Genomic DNA, 25,070 nt, shown 5'->3' with positions numbered 1-25,070 from the left:
CTGACGTCAATAAGAGTTATTTGTGGAAATGTTAATTGAAACACAAAGTACTTGGCATAATTTGTGTAAACTCATCATAGGTGCATATGTGCAATATATGTCTTCTTTATAATGCTGTTTCAATATACAATCATTTATTAACATAGCTAATAAGACCTTTTTATCTCTATTTATTAGATTTCGATTACTTATTTGTAATTATAGACATATATTGATTTCACTTGAAGATAATACCAAAATGTATTTCAAACATTATTAATATTGAATGAAGTAGTGCCAAGGTCAATACCATAGCTCTGATCATTAATGCAATTCACTACCAACTGCTCAAAAATATTCTGTGTTAGTGTGTTATGGGCTTATTGGCACTGTTTTACAAGAGTATAATGGAACTTTGCTCTACTCTTTAGTGATGTGTGATTGAGTCTTACACTCACACAACATACAAAGACTCAGCAAACACTACAGGCTAACATCTATGCATGAGATCAGACCAATGCAAAAACCTCAAACACATTTACAGGTGGGACAGACAAGATTATCCAGGGCCATTGCAGGCTGTTGTATCCCTCCTTTGTGCTGTTCACATCTTTCATATAAAATGTTAGTGTGCCTTGGTTCAAAGTGGTTAACATGACAAATCTGCCACCACCTTGCTCTCTCATGGGCTGTTGCTTCTCAATTATTGGGTTCAACCTGGTATGCTTTTAAGTTTGACTTCAGTATATCTTTATATCATTTATACTAGCCACATAAAAACAGATTCCTTGCTTTAGCTGACCATAAAAGATGTCTTTGAGTATTCTCAAATTAGTCAGATGAATGAGATGCTCAGACCAATGTGGCTGATCTTTTATGAACATGCTTTGAATGTCAGACATTCAACAATGATTAAGGATTTGATAGTGGGAATTTTGTCTCATCACTTGACCCTGATAACAGACCAAAGACAACACATATGGAAATGATCAAGTTCCTAATGAGGCAGCGATATCTTGCCATGTCTCACAACCATATAGAAGCATTGTGAGCACAACTGAATGATAGACATTTATCTTAGCGCTTATTTTGATGCCCCTATCATTCCATAGGTAGTGTGACAGCATTCCAAATACAGAGCTGGCCTTGGGCATGCAATAGGTAATCTCATAATGAATTGAGGCATTCTGTGGCAACATACTCCCTTGTAGCAAAACATCTCCACGGAATTGAGGAAAGTATTGCTGATCTTAATAATTCGGTAGAGATGCACATCCCGCAGCATGGGTTAATACAGTACTTCAGTTTTCTTTAGGCTGATTGTGAAACCAAAGTAATTAACTGCCAGAGTGAAGTCATCAGTTATAAGTTGACTGTCATCAATCGAGTGACCAACCAGTGCACAGTCATCTTCATGCAAAGATGGAAACTGCAGATTCAACAACTGCCCCTCGGTGTAGAACTGGATAAATACTCTTCTGGCTAATATCACAAAACACATCCATACCCATAGCTGGAAAAAACGTGTGTGGGAGCCAGCATGCAACCTTGTTTGTGCCATTGGTGATTTGAAATAGATCCAATAACTTGCTATTTTCCACCACTCTGGCCATCATCCCATCATGGAAGGACCGAATGACAGAAATAAACTTAGAGAGACAAGGTGGGTCAGGTAATATCTTTCATTGGACCAGTTTTGGTTGGTGAGAGAGACAAGCTTTCGAGTTACACAGAGCTCTTCTTCAGGTCTGTGAAAGGTACCAGTAGTGTAACAAATAAATAAAAGATTGAACCAATAGTTTAGCAACTAAACTAACCTAAAAGTTTAGCAACTGCCGAGATATCTGTTAAATTTTGCATATAGCTGTGACAACCTTAGTACCTTTTACAAACCTGGAGAAGAATTCCGTGTATCTTGTAAGTTTGTCTCTTTCAGTAACAGAAGTTGGTCCAATAAAAGTTATTACCTCACCCACCTTGTGTCTCTAATATTCTGTCATGGACACAGCTACAATGCATATAAAAATAAACTTTGCAGGGCACCCAAAGAGACCCTCCCGATTTTTTGCCCTGAAAATGTTTCCAGGCTGTCTCAGCATCCACTGAGGATTCTGTAACCAAGTTTTTGTTGGAACTCAGATTGTTTGTCACAGTTTTCCAGGCTTGAAATATTGATTTTCTTCACTGGCTTGAGTCTCTGTCTTTGTTGCTATCTATGGTCAGATCAGCAGAAAGTGCTTCTCATGACATGAGTTAGCCTGACATTGTGGCGATCTCTTCGTTGTACAATAACATAATCAATCATGTGCCAGTGTTTTGAACAAGCGTGCATCCAGGTCATCTTATACTTGTTGGCCTGTTGAAAGACTGTGTTGGTGATGCCTAGGTTGTACTCAGCACATTTGGAAAGCCATTCACGTTTGCATTACCAACTAGGTGATATTCTATCATGTTAGCCCATGATACATAGTCATGACCAACCCTGGCATTAAAATCACCTAAAATGATCAGCTTATCATTACATGGGATTGCCCTGATGACACTATGCAAGGTTTGATGAAAGTCCTCCTTATCCTCATCTTGATGGATCACTGTCAGTGCATATGCACTGATGGCAGAAGCATAACAACCTTTAGCAAGACTGATATAGAGAAGCCCAAGTCTGTTGCTAACACCTTTTGACGGTGATTCAAATTTGCAGACAATCGAAGAATGGATAGCATCACCACATCAAATCAGAGCATCTGCCTTTATCCTCAAATTTGCCAGTCTAGTTAAAGAAGCACACACTTCTGCTAGCTGCGACTTGCCAACAAGTCTTGTCTCACCGAGTGCTGCAGTATCTATATTGTACCAAGCCAATACTCTATATAGTGGTTCTATACTCAAATCTGGAGCATTTGTTGAGTGTCCAAACATTCCAAGTTGCAACATTTATTTGAGTCTTCTTTGTACTTAGATTGCAGAAAAGCTAGATGACCAGTCAGATGTGGCACTCTGACAGACGTGGGGATATGTACTGTATATGGATCTATATAAATGGGTGAAATGTTAGCCCTACTGCAGCCAATTGGAGTTTTGCCATTGATTGAATTGAGGCCAGGATTTCACACACTGTGTTTAACATTATATACAGCTTTGCTAGGTATAGGACAACCATATTGGTAGTAATACAGGAGCAATACGTTTTTAATATAAATGTTCTACATCAAGCCTGGGTAACTCTAGTTAAGACTGATAAAACAGGCATTTTACCAGAATACTATAACTCTGCTTTTTTACTGTATCTCAGATATCTTAAAACCTTCTCGAACAGTGGTTCTGGTGTAATAGGAGTATGCCCAAATATATTTTAAATATATCTGAAGCAACTGCCAATTTGGAACTAAAATCAGCCTTAAGCCTTGAAAGAATTAAAAACCTGTGAACAGTCTTGAAGGAGGATCAAATGTAAAAAAATTATATCCTGAAATGAATATCCTCCATCTACACTTTCAACTAAATCCACTACTGCTAAATTAGAGCTATTTTCCAATGTTTTGATTTTCCTATGTAGGAAAATTATCTTTTATTATATCTTTACTTCAGTTCTTATTACTTTCTGGTTCATTCTGAATTTTTGTGAGTAGTGTTAGTTAATAATTTTAATATAATTTGTTTTCTCAATTTTGCCCTTCAATTATGTTCAATAAAAAAACCACAAACAAGACAAACAGTATGAGTTTTCTCTTCCAATTGTTAAGAACGTGTAAAAAATGTTTGAGCCATTCCTAGAAGAAGCTCTTTTGGAAAACTCTACATCTATATTATTTGACAACTTCTCCATAGAGTTACATTGTCAAAGAGAGGATAGAGGCATAGACACAGCTCATGCACATTCCATTATCCCTTTAAAGTGCCACTAACATTAGAAGCAGAAATAATTTTACCAAGTGTTTCTCAACCTGCGTTCTGCTGCCTCTTACATAGTCTCTTAGGAGGTATTTCTACATTCAGCAAATTATCCCAAATGAGCCTAAAACACAAGTACACTCTCACTAGCAATTCTTCCAGACTGTTTTAAATGTCATAAGAGATGAGAATTTTCTTCCTTAGGAGACTGATCCACAGCTTAAAACATTCCACTGCTAGGACATTTCCCCAGATATTTACCCTCCATTTTCCCCTTATTTAATTTAAGCCAACTGCTTTTAGTTATACCCTTTTGTACAATCCTAAAAAATCCCTCATATTAACACCCTTTAAGTGTTTGTAGGCTCTTACCACACCCATGCCTTATTAATATCATAATCTATAAAGAGCTACCTCATTTAGGCCCAGATCTAGCAAAGCACATACTTATTTTTAAGCATATGAGTAATCCCATGTACACTTTAAAATGTGTTTTGCTGGGACGGATGCCACATTCTTCACCCTTAAGAAATGCAATCATCCACCTGCTCATTTTTATTGCTCCTCCTGAATTCCCTTCAGTCTGTCAGTATCTTTTTTGGTAACGTGGGGTCCAGAACCCAATACAATATTCCAGGTGTGATCACAGCAATGTTGTATACACTGGGACAGTTATTTCCCTGCTCTGGGACAAGAAGCCTGTAAATGCAAGCCAAATTTGCACTGGCCTATTATTTTGTGTGTGTGTGTGTGTGCTGCCTGTAACAGTTCTTAGGGTACTGAGAGTCACTTGTTGTTACCCCCTGCAAGGGAGACTTATCATAGAATATCAGGGTTGGAAGGGATCTCAGGATGTCATCTAGTCCAACCCCCTGCTCAAAGGGGGACCAAATCTCCAGACAGTTTTTTGCCCCAGATCCCTAAATGGCCCCCTCAAGGAGGGAACTCACAACCCTGGGTTTAGCAAGCCAATGCTCAAACCACTGAGCTATCCCCCCCACTTGTGCTTAACTGGTTATCAGCTCTCTGACACTATCAGCCAATTAGCCACCCACACACTCACCTCTGAGTTATGCCAGCCCTTATTTTGCCTTGCAGGCTAACAATAGTTGTGCCTCCCTGTCACATTCTGGGATGCAGTCCAGACCAGTGAGGGGTTGTGTCACTGCCTTCCCTGTAATCCTGGGTGCCTGAAATACTCTGCTACTGTGGCTCACAGCCTGGACACCAGCAGCCAGCAGACAAGCCTGCACTGAGTGGTCTGTGTGTTAAGCCACTTTGGCTCAGCACTCTGATTCCAACAGCCTGCTTGTTACATACCAGAGTCTGGCTGGGATGTAACAGCTTTGTGTACTACCAGCCATGTGACTCAATGCACTCGCAGTCCTGAACTTTCCCAAAACTATGTGTTCTGCAATATCCAGCCCTTTTCTGGACCATTCAGAGGAATAATAAGGTTTGTTTGCAACTTTAAAGAGTTAATACCTAGCGGCTTGCCACATTAACTGGAGTGAACAATCACTTCAATTAAAATATAGCACTGCATTTATTTAGATTAAAATAAAACAAGTTTATTAACAACAGGCCATAGGTTAAGGAAATAAAGGTAGATATTTTCACAAACAACTAAAAGTGAAAAACATACATCTAAAAGTCTAAAACTTAAACAGTCTTTGTTTAAGATGGTTTCTCTCACCAGTCACTCCTTGTCCAGTATTTCTGACTGTATCTCCCTCAGGACCTGCCACAGAAGAACAGGATGCTAGTTCTCCCTAGGTGAAAGATAACTTGGGGTTCTTTGCCCTCTTTTTATAGTGCAGTTAACCTTTGAAATGGATTCTTCTGAAGGTTACCACCCAAAAATAAAGCTAATTTACATGTGAGGAAGGCAATATGGAGTCTGGTGATGAAGAAACTTGCTGGTTTCTTCAACTACAGGTGTTTGTTAAAAGCAAACTGATTTGTTCCTGCCCTCTCTGATGTAAATGAATGGCCACATGACATAAGACTGCAAATCGGTTCTGATTACACCTGGCTGGAGGTGTAGGCTTGTCTTTTTCTGCGAGAAACTTGTTTACTCACTCTGCAGACTGGCCTGGTAAACACATTTTAGTTCCACGTTTCCTTCATATTTGTGTGCTTCCTTGGGTGTTAACCATACATACACCATGCAAGAATATTAATGATCAGTGTGATAGTTTTACAGTGATACCTTACATCACACATATCAGATACAGTTTATGACATTAATGAAGTGGGGTACACTGATATGGTCATGCCAGCTGAAACTCATTACCCAATAGCAGTGAGCCCCTTGCCCTCTTCCATTCAGATACTATTAGGGTCACACCCCAGTCCTCAAGTCCCTTTGAAGCTTTCCCCTATAGTGTCCCAGCCCCTTATCTGCTGAACACTCACAGAAATACAAGGTAAGCTGTCTCCACAGGAACAGTGTATATGCCAACTTGTATGATTCAATTCAGAACCAGTGCCTTGCAAATATATCACTTAGATATATTTATCATGAAAACAAGGATAAGTTTATTATCAAAGGTTCAAGAGATGGTGAGTAATGATAATACGACCAATGATTACATATAAAACAAAATCATAACACACTTTATAGAGACAACAGGCTAACCTCCTGCTTAAATAAATCATATCTCACTCAGTCTTCTTTTCTAGCCAAGGCTGGTTATGATCTTGTTTTCATGATTGTAAACGCACTATCAGTTTATTTCCTAGGTGCAGGGTGATGAAGTGTCTTCTTTGTTACCCAAACATAGGCCAGGAAATCTTTGAAGTGTATCTCCAGATAAGGTTCTCTTCCACCACAGTGTTTCTATACCTGTTAGTTCCTTTCTGAAGTTCTTTCAATCCATCATTTGCATTGATTTTAGATAGATGATTCATGAATGAAACAATACTTAATTTACAATTCAACAGAGAGGCCAGTGAGAAATGGGCCATCCTGATTATCACTACAAAAGTTTTTTTTCTCCTGCTGATAATAGCCCACCTTAATTGATTACTCTCGTTATAATTGGTATGGCAACACCCATTTTTCATGGTCTCTGTGTATATATATCTTCCTACTGTATTTTCTACTGCATGCATCTGATGAAGTGTGTTTTAGCCCATGAAATATTATGCTCAAATAAATTTGTTAGTCTCTAAGGTGCCACACATACTCCTCATTCTTCAAAATGGCATTCTCTGTGCCTAACACCAGACAAAACCACATCTGGTTTTATACCAGTACTGGACAGGAGAGAAACCTTAAAAAAAAACAGGACTGTCAAGCTTAAAATTGGACTAATGGCCTGGCTAAGCGTACAGCTCCTCACATTTCCTGTGTGCAGCAGCAGGGAATCTTACAGGGAGAGGAGCGGGGTGGAGGAGGAGGGGACATGGCCGGCAGCAACAGCAGAGCTGGGCTTGAAGCAGGACTTTACGATCTCAGCTCTTGGGGAGCCCCAAAAATGTGCCTGAAACAGCTTCCCTGTAGAGAGAGAATTTCTCCTGAAATACCCAAGGCACCTCCTCCAGCCTGGGGGAGCATGTAACATTAATGTAGTTAACATGGCTTTTTTCAGTACATTTCCTGTCTCCCCATCCCACCTCTGGTCACTGATGTCTGGACTCTTTGCTACACGCCGTATAGTGGATACTGGAGTTCCTGATAGAAGGCTGTTAGATTAGCAGTGAGCTCCTGACAGGATATTTTCACTGAATGCACCCAAATGTCTAGTAAAATTAGCTATATTTTAAATAACTCCTTTAGTGTGTGTCTTACTATAGATAAGCAACCAATACTGTGGGGAGAGCTGGAGGTACTATTTGAAGTAGGAGTACAAATAATACGTGCCTTCAGCCTTAACAGATATGAAATATTAGCAAAAAGCTTCTACAGACACTTTGTAGATGCAAACAAAATGTGAGCAAACCACTGACAGTCAAACACAACCCAGTGCTAATTCTGAGAAACTTGGTGGTTCATTTCAAGCCGTTCACATAGTCCTGATGATACCTCAAAAACTTTGTCTTTTTCTGTTCCTCTCCCAGCTTGCTCTCCCTTTGTTCTCCCATCCAATCTTGATATTCTTAGTGGAAAAGCTCTCTGACGCTCTTTCTTTTTGGTGCAGTGTTCACTGTCTCTCTAGTTCACTGACTGTCTTTTTTCACTTCTTGACTGAAAACATCTCTTTCTCCATTACCTATGTCTCTCAATTTATTTCACTCTGCTGTTACTTATTTTTTTTAATTTGTATTACCATGTTTAATTCTGAAAAATGTTTTAGGAAAGAGTTTGTATGAAAGTGAGCACAAAATGAAGTTGTGTGTCTTTGTTGTGTACAGCCAGTGTGCCCACCCCACAATTGTTTATCTCCTCTATATCTTTGAAGTTGGTGTGGCAAAAATAAAACATCACAAGCTAAATTTGTGTTTGCTGCTGTCCAAGATTATTTGAATAAGTCACCTCTATATTGCTGTGGCTGACATCAAAGCTATTCAATTTAGGAAAAAAACTGAAGTACAAATGACAGCATCTGATTGCTAATTTATTTTTAGGTGATCCAACACTCGCAGCAAAATGTTTCTTTTTTATCATATCTGTCAGTGTTTATGGAAAACATCCATGGAGAGGCAAGCCATAACCAGTAAGATATGGCAACATTTCAAACTCTACAGTATGGAGGATCATAGAAGAAACTTGAATGCCTCATAACATTTCTGTAGTCCAAAGTATTGGACATTTCTGTAAAAGGGTGACTGCTCTTAGGATAAAAAGATTACAAAACCAATGAAGTGCTGTTACAAAAATCTATACAATATACTTGTGAAAGTGCACCTCATTACTGGGTAAGACAGATAATTCTTCAGTGAAAAAAAACTACACTGCAGTGCAGGCTGTGAAGATATACAGATTGCACAGACCAAAAGGAAATTTTATGTGAGATGAATCCTTTGAACAAATAGAGTCTGTGCTTTGCTCTTTTTCCCATGAAGGTTTCTGTTATAAGGAGGTATTGATGCAATTATATGTGTGAAGCTGATTTTTAAATGCTGAATTTTGTACATTATGTGGAACAGATTTTAATCCCACCTTGTTTTGATTGCTTCAAGAGAGCAACGCTGTTTTTAACAGAAAGTGGTTTATTTGGGAGAGTTTACTTGAAAGTACATGTTTCACTGGGTTTGGGAAGAATTAATGAAAGGACCATAGAGGTGCTTTAACAAATAGAGTATTTCAATCTTTCAAATGTAGAAGAAAATAAAGTCTATATAGCTTATTTTGGAAGGCATACAAGTAGTTCTACTTCTTTCTCTATTCTTGGGGTAAGTATTTAGAACAATACATTAAAATATACTTGTGGGACTGCTATTAAGACTTAGTTGGATAAACTTGATTGAAAGCTTAACTTTTCCATGTCATTAAAATTTTCTAAAAATGCACAACAATCAATACATGATACATTTAGAGAGCAAAGGAAAAAAAATCGCACACATTACTGAAATAACCCAAGTTGGATGTTGATGTTGCAGCTGAAACATACAATACCATACACATTTTGTTTGTTTGTTCACTACAGTTTAGATATTGAATTTTGCATGGAACACCACTCCTCTGGAACACTTGATTCCATGTAGCCTTTAGTATATTCTCAAAGTTCTGAAATAACCAAATACAAAGCCTTTGGAAAACTATCTTTATTAAAGGTAATAAAGTCATGTTTTATGAATCTTCTTGAATATGAAGTAAGTTAATCCAAAGATGCCAGATACATACACCCTTCATTAAGAATCATGTAGCACAAACTAATAATAACATCCACCGTAAAAATCCCCTCCCCAAAAAAGTTTATTTGGAGGGTTTAATTATTTCTTGAATTGTTTCTCCTGGATTTAGGCCATACATTAACACGCCTTCCTTTATGCCTGCCCATGCCATCCGCTTGGTGGTGAATCGTGCTGTCCATTCTCCAGTTTTGCTGACAACTATAACTCCTCCCCGTCCATGGACTCTCCTCTCCATATAGTGAAGAGCAGAATCTGCAGCTTCCTCTGGAGTTTTACCTAGTGTCAGAAGCACATCTGATTAGCTATTTATACTCACAGTACCAAAATATAAAGACCATTAGTAGTATACTTTAAACATTGACATTATTTATTAGCTTTCCTTTTACCTTCAAGAATAAAAGTAACACATTGAATAAATTTCAGAGTGGTAGCTGTGTTAATCTGTATCAGCAAAAACAACGAGGAGTCCTTGTGGCACCTTATAGACTAACACATTTATTTGGGCATAAGCTTTTGTGGGCTAAAAGCCACTTCATCAGTTCTATGGAGTGGAAAATACCGGAGCAGGTATAAATACATGAAAGGATGGGAGTTGCCTTACCAAGTATAAGGTCAGTCTAACGAGACAATTAAATTAACAGCAGGATACCAATGGCGGAAAAATAACTTTTGAAGTGGTAATGAGAGTGGCCCATTTCAGACAGTTGACAAGAAGGTGTGAGTAACAGTAGGGGGAAATTAGTATTGGGGAAATTAGGTTTAAGTTTTGTAATGACCCAACCACTCCCAGTCTTTATTCAGGCCTAATCTGATGGTATCCAGTTTGCAAATTAATTCCAGTTCTGCAGTTTCACGTTGGAGTCTGTCTTTTGTAGAAGAATTGCCACTTTTAGGTCTGTTATTGAGTGAGCAGGGAGATTGAAGTGTTCTCCTACTGGTTGAATACGCTGCATGAAAATACAGCGCACAAAAAAGAATAAATTAATCAATTTGCTAGAAATGGATTTTGATGGTGTTCATTTTTCAATTGGTCTGCAACAACTCAGAAGGGTAAAATGCTTATCAATCAGATTTCTCCAAAGTTCATCTTATGTACATGAAATATGATGTGGAAAAAATATTTTGCTCAAACCTCCATTTTACTTCCAGTTTGTTTTTCCTTTCCAACCCATGGTCTGGTACCCCCATTCTGGAATTGTTTCACACTCCCACTGAACTCAGTGAGAACTCAGTGAATGCATGCTCAAATTGTACATTATTTGGAGCAAGGACTGTCTTTTATCTAAGCTTGGAAAGGGCCCAGCATGTTGTAGCTAGTACTGCAAACATAATAATTAGTAATCAAATTCTTGGTGTGTAACATAATTAGGCAGTGTCAGGGGAAATCTACAGCACCATCATATACAAAGCATGGGGAATTTTAGTGGGCACCCAATTTTGTCTCACTTCCCTTGCTTTTGATCAATGTTAAGCCTCTCAGAAAAGTACAAACTCTTCAGAAAGCCTCAACTCTCCTTTTGTTTTATTGAAACAAGGGGCAAAATTGTTAGGAACAGGCCCCTCTCATACATGCATCACACACATATTCATAGTACAGCTTAGAGGTAGCAAACAGTGTCTAGGGTAAATCAAGGAGATGTGAACTGCATAAAATATCCCAAACAGGCCAAATATCAGCTTCATTTGAGGAGTGAAAATTCTTCTAATTGCTGTCCAAACATATTTGGCTCTGAATCCCTGATCCTATCAAGTACTTCTCCCTAACAGGCCCTGGATCCCTTATCTGAGCAGATTTTCTGGAAGGGGATAGGAAGTGCTTACTAGATTGCAGTGCTCCGCTATCATTTGGAGGCAGATGCTATCTCACCCCATTTCCCTGGATCTTTGCATGTTGAAATTTTGGGAGGGATGTCAATGGTAAAGCTATTTCTTTAATCACAATGTATCAGAGATCTCTTCTGGGGAGCAGGAGGCTGCACAACCTTTATTTAGACAACCAGAATGACTTGCAAAGCTGCTAGGAAGATTTTAGCTCCCAGCTAAGCAGAGGAAGATTTCAGGGCACTTTGAGCTCCACAGAGTTAGTGGATTTTCAGCAGCAGCATAACAGTAACGTTCTCTGGATGGGCAGCCACCTCCCACCATCCAGAGGAGACATGTTGAGGACTTAGAGGTAGTGACCTTACCATGCAGCCCACTCAAAGATTCAATATAGGGTGAGCGAACATTGGGACTTCTGATCCTGAGAGATGCGGTTAGTAGAGAACCAGCCAGTCCAAGCACAGCACAGCTGAGAAGGAGTTGGGGGATATTTAATATACTGGGTCGTATACCTCTCCCTAGAAGACTTCAAAAGGAAGAGACAGCATGGAGGACTTTATGGAGTGGGGTATTGGAGTCATCACAGCTGATAGGAGAAATGTATCTAGGACAGTATGTGTTTCTTGCCAGTTGGAAAGCTGAAACATTGAATGATGCAACTGAAGAGGGGAATCAGTGCTTTTAGACCTTTAATTTTGTTCCCTTACTATAGCATCCATCAGCTTTATACAAGTTTTAATTCAGATTTGTCTTAGGGTCTTTTAAAAAAAACCTGTTCAACTTGCATTACAGTATGTCAATGGTTAGAGAATAATTACCATAACTCCCACTCCTACCCAACCATGCTGAAGATATTCACAGAGGCATCTCTCATAATGTTCATTTGAGGCTTATCTCTTAATGACTGCCAAAAGACAGGGATCCCTCACCCTGGTTTCTTATTGCAAACAGCATTTATGCACACAGCTGGCATGTTCAACACCAAGTACTTTTGTGACTGGGGTCCTAGTATGGAGCCAGCTGTGGTCACTCAGTTAGGAGAACTGCAAAGAATGGGGCAGGCAATCCTCATAAAGCTGGTGGATATTCCAATACTTAGATTTACCTTACTGGTTACTCAGAAGTCCAAAAAACATAGTTTCCTTAAAGTGATCCAGCCTCAGGCCTCCATCCAGTTACTCACCTCAACTATGATGAACATTTCTGTAAATCATATTTCATCATATAAAAGAAAAGGTTCTACCAATCCCAAAGGATCGGACACATGACCTCCCAGGTTATTGAATATTCCAGATCTTATCCAAATACACGCTACAGCCAATTCTTATTAATTAAACTACAATGTATTAAAAAACAAAAGAGAGAGACTATGGTTAAAAGATCAGTATACACACAAACATGAGTTCAATTCACTGAGGTGCAGATTCCTAGCAGAGATGGGGAGCTTTGTAGTTGCAAAGTGTTCTTTCAGAAATAGTTCATAGGTTATAGTCCAATGTCCAAATATCATATTCAGGGTGTACCAGCATAACTGATCTTGCAACTCAAACTTCCCCTGATGAAGCCTAAGCAGATCTGAGATAACAGAATCAGGACCCAAGGGTTTTTTTTACACAGTGTTCTAGCATCCACTTGACCACACCGTCCTGGTTAAACAATAGGCTTTTGATGTAACCTTTTGCTTTCTAAACACCACCAGTAATTAGTTACATAAATTAACATAGGGCAATTTATCCATTAGGCAGTCTATTACAAATTTCAAAGAGACATATAGACATTATTTTACCCAAGATTCATCCAAATGTTAATATTTCCTTTTGATCTCTGAATCAATAGTTATAGTGACAGTTCGGAACTGTCCCTTTATGGGTAGCATCTAAGATACACAAAATTACTATTACTTCTAACAATATGGGTTTGCATTTCAAAGTTCTAGCCTATTTGGCATGAATGGCCCTAATTATCATTTGCATACCTTTCTAACATGACTTTAAAGGTGGGCTTTGGGTCATTCAGCCTGCAAGTTGTTTAACCCTTTCTAGCCATGCGTCACAAACTTTATTTACAGCATGGTTTATTAATGTTCCGCACAGCATAAGGCTTTTCCCCAAGTCTTTGCCAACTACCAAGGCATGGGACAGAAGGGGGTAGGCCACACAGCTCTCTGTAATCTTGAACTCCTCTCTTACCCCCTCTCCCCACCTCCTCCTGCCTCTCTTTTAACTGTTTCCAGCTGACAAGATGAATCTCCCAGCTAATTAATCATTGAGTACTTAAACTATTACCTCATCAATTTGCCCCATGTGGGGACACTTCCACAGTGCACAGAGAGGTAGGGCCGGGTCCAGGCACCAGCTTGGCAAGCAGGTGCATGGGGCGGCCCCTCCGGAAAGGGGCGGCAGGTCCAGCTATTCAGCGGCAATTCGGCGGACGGTCCCTCACTCCCGCTCGGAGTGAAGGACCTTCCGCCGAATTGCCGCCGCAGATCGCGATTGCGGCTTTTTTTTTTTTTTTTTTGGCTGCTTGGGGCGGCCAAAACCCTGGAGCCGGCCCTGCAGAGAGGTGAGTCAGCCTTTGGGTCTCTCACTCTGTCATAATGACCCTCTCCCTGAATTCAGCATTTCTGTGTCTGTTATGCGGAGCTTTGATGTAAATAAACCATTTCACTGGGGAATTAAAAGATTTCACTCACTCCATCTGGAATGTTTAAAAGAAGATTAGAAACTGCAGATACCCAGGTTACTTCACTCTCCTGCCCCCTAACAAAATACAGTGTCTTGAGTCTGACCTATGTCTGGTACAGAATTACTTATTGTAATTTTAATCATATTTACTCAGGTTATTATTTACCTCCTAACAAACTGTTGAAAAAAGAACCAGGGTCAAAAGGGGGCGGGGGGAGCCCCAGCAGAGTGACAATTTTATTTAATTAGTTATTTATATATAAGAGGCCCAGGAAATTCCACAAGGACCAGCTCAGGGAATTTCTGTCCAATCTTCCTCTCCAGAAACTAAGGAGCAGGGAGTACAATCTACTTATCCCATGGATCTTTGGTATCATGAAGGAAAGGAACTACCAGTCTCCTGGATAATTTTCCCTCTGAGCTGACGCTGTGTCTCTCAGTTTCTTGGCACAATAACCCCACATATGGCTGAGTCTATGATTCCATGAAATCCACTGGAGCAATGGATTGTTTAGTTAAAACAAATGGAACTTTCTAAAAAAATTTAGTCAGTACACTGTAGCAGTCACTTTTTTTCTATCCAGAAATTTAAATGCCATAGTAGAGTAAAGATGTACTTGCCCCTAGCTGCTACTATATGACTATGTTACTACAAAAACCAAAATTGCTGAATTTTATTGTAAGGAATAAATCTGTGAAATACGTGTGTAAAACCCCTGCACTGTCTAAAGACGGACCCACAAGTATTCTTGAATTTGTAGCAAGGAATATTGTATTGTACATTCTCAATCTCTTGCATGATTTATGCTATTCTTCAGAGCTGAAGCACAGATTACCAGTCTCCTGGCATACTCATCTCTTAGAAGGCAGCATCCTGCACATATAAATGCTGGTAAGCCAGCTGTCAGTTTTTACAATGTGCAGGTCTGATGCAATTTGAAATTCACAAAATCATTAATTCAAAATCTGGATTATGGAGATTAGTTGTACCCTAGATGGCACAAAACTATATTGGTATGTTCTTTACTGCTCTGTGTTCATGGTACTGTATTTCAAGGCACCCAAGTCAAGTGTTCAGCTTAATTACATTCCACCTGAATAGATGGTATACAAAGATGTGGAAAATATTAAATGAAAAATATAAACATTTCACATTTAATCTGACATAGGTGAAGAAACAATCTCTAAAAACAAATGGAACTTTTGTTTGTCTTTATAAGGAATTGATTTGCCTTTGCCATAGGGTCAATGACCAACTTATCTTGCTGATCAGTTTAAAAAGTTATCTTTATAACAGAATCCAAATATTTATGTGTGTATTTATTTATTGTCACTTTTAACAATTAATTTCCATGTTCCTGTTGAACTTTACATAGGGAATGGTGTCTGTCTACTTGTCCGGTTGGGTATGAGAGGCCCCAAGGTTGGAGATGAGATGGTCATTTGAGGTCACCACTTCTATTTATCAGAATGTAGCCAACAACATTTCCATAAAAATGTTTATCAGATTTATAGCAGTATATAAGAGGACAGAATTTTGCCCAAAGCTCTTGGTCTGCATGGCTTCATTGGAGTCAAGCTATCAGGATTTCCCTGGCCAGCATCAGCCCAAAGACCCCTCTTAAAAAAGGGATATGTGCCATAAAGGAGTAGGGTGCAATAAGTAATGCATCTTTGCACTATGTAACATTTATATACTTATGGAAAACTGACTTATATTTAACTTGCTTTCCTGTTATGTTTCATACTAGGCAAATACAACTTAGATGGGGCTACTATAAGGTGGGTGCATAACTGGCTGGATAACCGTACTCAGAGAGTAGTTATTAATTGTTCCCAATCTTGCTGGAAAGGTATGACAAGTGGGGTTCCACAGGGGTCTGTTCTGGGACCGGCTCTGTTCAATATCTTCATCAACGACTTAGATATTGGCATAGAAAGTAAGCATATTAAGTTTTCAGATGATACCAAACTGGGAGGGATCGCAACTGCTTTGGAGGATAGGATCATAATTCAAAATGATCTGGACAAATTGGAGAAATGGTCTGAGGTAAACTGGATGAAATTTAACAAAGACAAATGCAAAGTGCTCCACTTAGGAAGGAACAATCAGTTTCACACATACAGAATGGGAAGAGACTGTCTAGGAAGGAGTATGGCAGAAAGGGATCTAGGGGTTATAGTGGACCACAAGCTAAATATGAGTCAACAGTGTGATGCTGTTGCAAAAAAAGCAAACATGATTCTGGGATGCATTAACAAGTGTGTTGTGAGCAAGACACGAGAAGTCATTCTTCCGCTCTACTCTGCGCTGGTTAGGCCTCAACTGGAGTATTGTATCCAGTTCTGGGCACCGCATTTCAAGAAAGATGTGGAGAAATTGGAGAGGGTCCAGAGAAGAGCAACAAGAATGATTAAAGATCTTGAGAACATGACCTATGAAGGAAGGCTGAAAGAATTGGCTTTGTTTAGTTTGGAAAAGAGAAGACTGAGAGGGGACATGATAGCAGTTTTCAGGTATCTAAAAGGGTGTCATAAGGAGGAGGAAGAAAACTTGTTCACCTTAGCCTCTAAAGATAGAACAAGAAGCAATGGGCTTAAACTGCAGCAAGGGAGGTCTAGGTTGGACATTAGGAAAAAGTTCCTAACTGTCAGGGTGGTTAAACACTGGAATAAACTGCCTAGAGAGGTTGTGGAATCTCCATCTCTGGAGATATTTAAGATATTTAAGAGTAGGTTAGACAAATGTCTATCCAGGATGGTCTAAACAGTATTTGGTCCTGCCATGAGGGCAGGGGACTGGACTCGATGACCTCTCGAGGTCCCTTCCAGGCCTAGAATCTATGAATCTATGAACTATCTTCTGTTTCTACAATAATGAATGCCGGCACCTTAGTCTCAATTTATGCATTTGTCTTGTTCAGGTATGTAGGTGTAAAGAATAAAACTTTAAGCACAAAGGATTTCTCTGTCCTGCTTCTGTTGTCTATGGATGAGAATTCCTTCCCTGGGATTATCCTTGGGCCCCAAAACATTATGGTCTAGATCAGGGATCAGCAACCTTTGGCACGTGGCCCGCCGGGGTAAGCACCCTGGCGAGCTGGACTCGTTTGTTTACCTGCCGCGTCCGCAGGTTCGGCCAATTGCAGCTCCCACTGGCCGCGGTTCGCCGCTCCAGGCCAATGGGGGCTGCGGGAAGGGTGGCCAGCACATCCCTCGGCCACGCCGCTTCCCGCAGCCCCCATTGGCCTGGAGCGGTGAACCGCGGCCAGTGGGAGCCGCGATCGGCCAAACCTGCGATTGCAGCAGGTAAACAAACTGGCCTAGCCTGCCAGGGTGCTTACCCTGGCAAGCCGCGTGTCAGCGGTTGCCGATCCCTTGGCTAGATTGAATTGAAGCCTTGGTCTACACTATAAACTTATGTCAGTATAACTATATCCCTTGCGAGTGTGGAAAATCCACACCCCTGAGCACCACAGCTATACTGACCTAACCCCAGTGTAGACAGCGCTATGTCGATGGGAGGGTTTCACCCATCAATATAGCTACTGCCTCTCGGGGAGGTAGAGTACCTAAGCCAATGGGAGAAGCTCTCCCGTTGGCATAGGCAGAATCTTCATTAAGCGCTACAATGGCACAGATGCACTGGTGCAACTGTGCCGCTGCAGCGCTGTAAGTGTAGACAAGCCCTTAACAGGGGTGAACCTAAAGGTTCAATTTAGCTGGTAATGATTTGGGGCCCAAATTGTTCCACTCTTACTTAGATTGAGTAATACCTTACTCTGCAAGGAGCCCTATTGAAATCAATGGCAGAATCCAGCCCTTTATTTATAGGGCATCCCATCCTCAGCAGGCCTTTTGGTATCCTACAAAACATCTTAAATAAAGAAAACATTTACTTTCTACTGCTTTTTTTTTTCCTAAAACACTTTGGCTTTTTTAAATTTTATTTTATTTTACAATTAGGTTCTATTTTAAAATTCGGCAGATTCCCCAATAAATGTCATATGCAACAGTTGATGCTATTTTTAAATAGTTTTACTTTTACTTAAATGAGACCCTTAATTTAAAGATGTTGCTTTAGGCATAAGGAATTTAAATTGTCACTTTTAGTTCCTTTAAGATACACCTGCAAGGAAAAATATCAATTTTACAAGGCTGAAAGGATTGCTAATTGTCAGATTGTATTAACTCTACTTTTTGAATTCACAACAGTCTTTGTTAAAAAAAAATCCTCAGAGGGGGTATAACAAAAACCACAGGATTGTAATTGTCTGGAAATTGCAGAACTCACATCCCTAAGCTTGTCTCTTAATAAAGCAATTGAAGAGAAAACCTTGCCAAGGTTTATTTTTATAGGTATTTCTCTGGGAGTATCAAGCAGAACTAGTCTTCAGAATTGGACTAATTTTGGAAGCAGTTCAGGTGTAGCAACTCTGCAGCACAAGTAGTGCTCAGTTGTGTTTTTTCCCCACTGAAAGCAGGTTGCACTAAAAAAAGAGAATAACAATTTCAATTAAACTGAGAATCATAAAGCTGTGTAACAAATCTCTGGTCCTCCTATCTCCACACCACAGAGTAATAGGTAAGAGAGACAATTATTGTTTTAACCTGTAATTTTATCTCTTATAGGTTGGGACCCACTTATCTGGTCAAGCACTGTTAGGAAGTAGCCAGCAGCGAATAATATCCTCCAACATTTGGAGCACCACCAGGAAAACATATTAAAAATATAAACAACTACTTAGGGGTAAGAGATTTAGAAGAGAAACACAAAGGTCCTGATCCTGCAATGAACTCCAGTGGGCACAGAGTTCTGTCTGCTTGGTGCTCGTTGTAGGATTCGGACATAATATTAAAGAACAGTGGTACGGACTTTCTTTCAAAATGAATGTAGGAGCTGGATTTTCATCTGCTTTGCATGCTGGAGCAGCATAAAGCAGTTGGAGTATACTGGTAAGTCTGTCCCCAAATGCTTAAGTGTCTTCTCTACAAAAATGGAATAAGAATCTTCTTGGATTATGAGTGGTCCTGAATCAGGAGAAGAAAAGTGGATTTGGTTAGTAGGACCAGGTGAAAATATAGCACTTTGGACTATTAGACTCAGGGGTCAAATTGGAATGCTCTGATGGGCTCCTTTAAGCAGTATCGATTGGATACACACAAGTGCTCTGATGGGTTCCTTGGGTTTGGTTCCTGTTTGGTGCAGTACAGATATTTAGGTTTGGCTCCTTCTCAGTAGGGGATGGACTCCGCACTGGGCTGTGCAGAGTTAGTATTCCTTTTGTGGTGCCTGTTGCTTCCCTGGGCTCTGCTCCTTCCCTCAGGCCTGTTGGCTCATGGGACAGATGTGGGGAAGGATTGTTAGATGAGGTAGTTCAGACCTCTAGGCTATTATTCTAGGCTTCCTGCAAAGTCAGACAAACAGTGGTGCATTATTTGCACTCAGTTAAGATTCAGATTTTTTTCCCCACAACCATATCTGCCGGAGACTTACTATTTTTTAAATGAAAACATAGATTCCAGAGTACATGATGGCAGCCTTCAAAAAAGCACCAGCTTGCCATGCCACTGCACGCTGGGCCAGTTCAAGCGCTGGTTGGACTGGGTATAATTATAAAGAGCTTCTCTTGATGTGTCTCTCCTCTAGCTTTAGCCACTCCAAGTCCATAGTCTGGAATGGGATTGTTCCTTTTCCTTTTGAAAGCACCCATCTGAGAAGGACATTGTGAAAATTCTGTCATGTTTAATATGCAGTGAATCAGGTCCACTATATTGTCTAGGTAGTTGAATTGGAAAAGATAGCTTAAATCATTCAAGTAAGAGTTTTCAAAGAGGGAAAAGTAAGTTTCTCAATTTCTTTTTCAGGTTTGGCTCTGTTATCTGAGAAGAAATCTAGTCTAGTATGTTTTGGTTTCAAGTTTATGTTTAGTCTTTCATTTCTGAGATGATGAAGAGGAGTCGGGTTTCACAAAGTGAGGAACACAAGTTCTAAAAGGAGAAGGAGAATTCCCCAATGAGAATGTTGAAAGAATTCTGGTCCAGTCATAGCAAGTAGGCTTTGTTTAGAAATTCCAGGAGAAAGAGGACTTAGGCCACCTGGAGTAGAACATTTTGGTCAGCCACTAGTAGATGCAATTGGCTCAACCTATATAATGCATTTATTTGTTTTGCAAATCCCATCTATGGCACTTGAAAGGTTGAAATCTGATAAGTGATGGATGACATTCTGGTAATCTCTGATGGATAGGCAAAGATTCAGATGTGGCATTCTGAGAATACCAAAGGTCAGGTCTCTGTGTCAACAGAAACATGGAAATTGCAGTCAGTCTGACACTGCTTTATAGCTACTTGGAGAAAGCTAAGTTACGCTGCTTGTTTCCTTTGTGTGGAACTACTTGAGAGGTCAGAGAAACTCATGTAAATGATTTCCCCAAAAGTCAACACATACACATATTCCAAACCCTTTCCCCTCTACTGGCAACTCAGAGGCACTGAGAGTTCCATACAATGTTCCTTGCTGATCCCCAGCTCCTCTTTGCCTACATTCTTGGATGTTTGATCCCTTTCAGAAAATTGGAGTTGTAGGCTCGGATTGTCAAAAAAGCACAGCATCCAACAGCTGCCACTGAGGGCAAAAGGGAGCTGAGGGTGCAGAACACTTTTAAAAGCCCAGCTTCTTCATTTATATGCCTAAACGGCAGCTGAGATCTTTTGAGAATCTGGCCCCAGTGGAGAGTACTGAGCATTTTCCAACTGTGGCCTGTAGTGTACTCATTTTCATGGCTTACTTTGAATTGGCTCTATCATATTATTTTGCATTATATGCAATGAAACCAACACGAAAAAACACCTCCAATGAACAACCCCAGGAAAAAGAGAGTATCCCCTATTTTTGTATTTATGTATGAAACTCTCAGATTATTATAGACAAACTGGTATTGGACACATATATTTAAGGTTACCTAACACTTTCCATTATAAGCCCCAGTAGGATGGTGTACCCTGCGCCCAATAGTATGCTGGGCAGTGCACAGAATGGTGGGGGAACATGAGCTCTCCTCCTTCTCCAGAATATTATTCTTCAAAGGAAACAAGGTGTGAATAGTCCATCCCAGAGGGACAGCCATTGCAGAGGCAGCACAACATGGGGTGGTTGGTCATGTGCGCCTCTGTGTGAACCCCCAAAAAGGCGGGTGACAGTTCAGCCTTTACTGAATAACAGAGACAGAAATAGAACCTGGGATTACTGACCCCCTAATTTCCAGTTCTCATCACTACATACACAAGGTAGGTCTACATTGCAGCTGGATTTGCTGCCAGAGTACAAACCCATGCAGACCACCCCTTGATATGTACTTGGGCGGCTAGCACAAGCAACCCGTTACACTATTACTTTTAGCCTGATAGCTTGAGCAGAGCTAACATGTTTCTATTTGACCTGGGAAGCATGCACCCAGCTGCAGCGTATACATACCCATAGATTCTGGTTTAGATCTGATGCTAGTATAAATCTGAATTAACTCCATGGAAGCCAATAAGATTACACCCATGTAAAACTGGTGTAAATAAGATCAGAGTCTGGAACCTTGGTTTTGTATTATTTCATATTACAATAACTCTTCATTCTAGCCTTCAAGCAGTGATAATCAGCTTCTCTTTTTAAAATGAAAGCAAAGATTTCATTGAGCACTTAGTAATATTAATATAAACACCTGTCACCAACTTCCTTCTTGTGCCCCTAATTGCTTGAAGCACCAGACTTGTCAGATGATTTGCTTCCTATATATTTAAAATATGTCTTCCTGGTTCCTTTGTTGTCTTTGATGTTTTTTTTACAGTCCTAGACATGCTGATCAATGTAGTCTTTTCATTTCTGTTTAGTTTTCATTATCCTCCTCTTTTAATACGGTGTTTCACATTTCCAATAAGCTGCTTTCTTTTCCTTAATTGCTGTGTTCATCAATATGCTTTTTTGTTCTGCCTACTCCACTTCTACCAGGAAAATATAATGTGTGATTTATTTTTCTTAGAACATTCTCTCTCAGTGCTGGTCCCCTGCCTCTGTTATTCATAAAGTGTGTGCATATAACACTAACCGTGCTTATGCAATTCTCTCTTTCCATTTCTAAGGGCCAGATGGTGGCCCAGTCCATGGAAGGGCAATACTGGGGAGTAGGAGCTCCCAAGGACCATGTATGGCTGCGTTAGCACTCCTTGCATCATGTGTGGAAGGGAGAGCAGGGACTGTATGGCTGTTACTTATCCTCCATTCCAAGAGAAAGGATGTAGTGGGGTGGAGAGCAGGAGGAGCATTGGCTTTGTTCCTTATAACTAAGCCAAGAAAGATGAGCCAACACAATTTTGGGAAAGTAAGTTGTACCCTAAAGAGGGGTGCAGGAAATTACACCTCCACAGGAGCTGTAGGTGAACAGGGCTCCTCTGGGGACAGTGCAGCTATGTACTTGGGGAGAGACTTAAGGCTCAGGATAAAATTTTCAAAAGGGCCTAAGTAACTTTGGAGCCTAGATCCCATTTTCAAAAGTGACTTAGGCACTGAGGGCCAGATTTTCTAAGGTATTTAGATGTTTGTGATGCTGTATGATTGAATATGATCATTTATATCATTGATATTACCACTGTTATATAATTGCAACACATCTTATACAAAGTATGTCATGTAAGGTGTCAATGGAAAAGGAATGATTTGGTAAGCATGACTATCCTGATTAAATACATGTATAATCTTTTTATGTGAAATTATGATTATTGGCTATGTACTTGCATTTTTACACATCTCTTGTGTTCCTGGGTAACACCCTCCAGACAGAATATTATATTAGGGCCAGACTGCTATGTGTTGATGGCCCATTAAGAACACCCAGCTCACAATGGGCCACTGAAGAAATTCATTCGGCCCAGTAAGCTTTTCCTGTGGATGCCTGAGAAAGAATATGGGCAATGGCTGCCCCTGTGAGTCATCAAAGCATATAAGGGCATGTGATATGCTCATGTGACACTGAACTCCATCTTGGGCCAGTAATTTTCCATGCACCTGGACTGTAGGCTTTGTTTGAGACAGTAAAATTCCATGCACATGGCAGATGATTGAAAAAGCACCAGATGCATCTCCATCTGCTTCATTTCTCTGGACTGGATTTCTAACAAGGAAGTTCTAAACAAGGACTGATGACTCACAGTTCATTTGGGTGATTCCAGAGAGACTTTTGCAAGCTAGCAGTTTATTTTATCACTGCTGCAAACCTGATATGAGGACTTTGCAATCACTTGTAGGTATATGATCTGTTACCCATTTTAACTCTCTTTTTCTCTTCATTTATTATTAAACCTTTAGTTTTTAGTTTTACTAAAGGATTAGCATCAGTGTCATTACTGGGTAAGATCTGAGTTATATATCGGCCTGGCTAGGTGGCTGGTCCCTTGGGATTGGAAGGACCCTATAACTGATTAAACTGGTTTTCAGTAACCACTCATCATAACGTCTAGTGTCTGGGTGGTGAGCCAAGGGCTGGAATGCCTAAGGAGACTGCATTTTTGACTTCTTATAACCAGTGTGGTGATACAGAAGTTCACTTTTGTTACTGACTTGGTATAATCTATGATAGCAAAACTACCAGTTTCGGGTGAGCCTGCCTTGTTTCTCAGTGGTCTGTCTGAATTTGGTATCCTTAGCTGTGACCCACTGACTGACAGTGCCTAAAGATTCTGATAGGTGCCTAGTGGGATTTTCAAAAACTCCTAAGCAGGCACTTTGGAGTCAACCAATTGGAATTAGGCAGCTATCCTGCGCAGGCAGTTTGCAAATCCCACTAGGCCCCTATCTGCCTCTTTAGGTGCCTAAATACCTTTGAACATCTGGCCCTTAGAAGTCTAAGTCTCATTAAAAGTCAATGGGACTTAGGCATCATTTCATTATTTTACCCTTGATCTAACTCTCAATGTTAAAAATATTTTTTTCAATTTGATCAAAAATAACAATTACAAAGACTTCGTATAGAGTGGCCAAAGAAAAATAATAGAGCGCTATGTTGATTTCTTTCAAACAGAAATCAATGCATAGTCTTTTTCTTATGCAATTGTATGTATCACAAGGCAAAAGAAATCAGAAAAAGACCCAACAGCATATGAATAGATTTTCAAAGGCTCACAGTGTGTCACCAATAAAAATCAGATTTGAAGACTGAGAAATAATAACAAACATTTTCAAAAATTATTTAGATCTTTCCCTATGGACAGTGGTATAAAATGGCATCTTAATTGAACTTTCTTCCAGTGCTGCAAGGTTTGCATTGCTGCCAGTCAGGTATAAGGGTCTGCCCATGAGGATCCTGTTGCAGGATCATAGGTGCAACTGTAAAATCATGTATCAGGTACCTCTATGGCAGTCCTTGTATACTCATGTCAAAAAAGTAATGCTCAAAACTCCTCACTAGCAACAGAAATATACAAAGGGATAGATCCACAAAGGGATTTAGGTGCCTAATTGCAACTTTAGGTAACAAAATCCAAAATTTATATCCTCAAAACCCTCACTCATCTGCTGCCTAACCCTGTAGGAGCCTAAATTCCCACTGGTAAAGTCCCTCGCACTACCCTTCTGCTGGGGAGCCATGTGCATTGCCATTTATGTTTTGATGCCCAGGATCCTAGCACACATCTAAACCCTGGTGGGATCCTCAATTTATCTTACCCGGGGGGCAAGTCCATCAGCTCAGGCTCTATGCAAAATGGGGTGGTGGCTCTCTTATATGCAATTGCCCAAAGATAGAGCACTGATATAGAATGCAGGAGATCTGGGTTCAAGTTCTGACTCCATCTGATGTGGAGCAGGGGCTCAAACACAGATCTCCCACGAGTCCTCCTAAACACCAG

General features: G+C 40.1%; 1 protein-coding gene across 12 annotated transcripts in view; it reads right to left on the bottom strand.

Annotated features, from left to right (window-relative positions):
* Window positions 1-9,565: 9,565 nt before the first annotated feature.
* The window catches only part of LOC101949232 (isoaspartyl peptidase/L-asparaginase-like), a 236,845-nt gene continuing 221,340 nt past the window's right edge, over window positions 9,566-25,070 (bottom strand). For all 12 annotated transcript variants that reach the window (XM_065587915.1, XM_065587919.1, XM_065587914.1 and 9 more), the window contains one exon: window positions 9,566-9,948. In XM_065587915.1, the coding sequence (XP_065443987.1) occupies window positions 9,734-9,948 (215 nt within the window). In that variant the 3' untranslated portion in view covers window positions 9,566-9,733. The remainder of the gene's footprint in view (window positions 9,949-25,070) is intronic.

Source organism: Chrysemys picta, chromosome 3 (genome assembly GCF_011386835.1).
Source record: "Chrysemys picta bellii isolate R12L10 chromosome 3, ASM1138683v2, whole genome shotgun sequence".
NCBI lineage: Eukaryota > Metazoa > Chordata > Testudines > Emydidae > Chrysemys > Chrysemys picta.
This window is presented reverse-complemented; position numbering and strand designations above follow the sequence as displayed.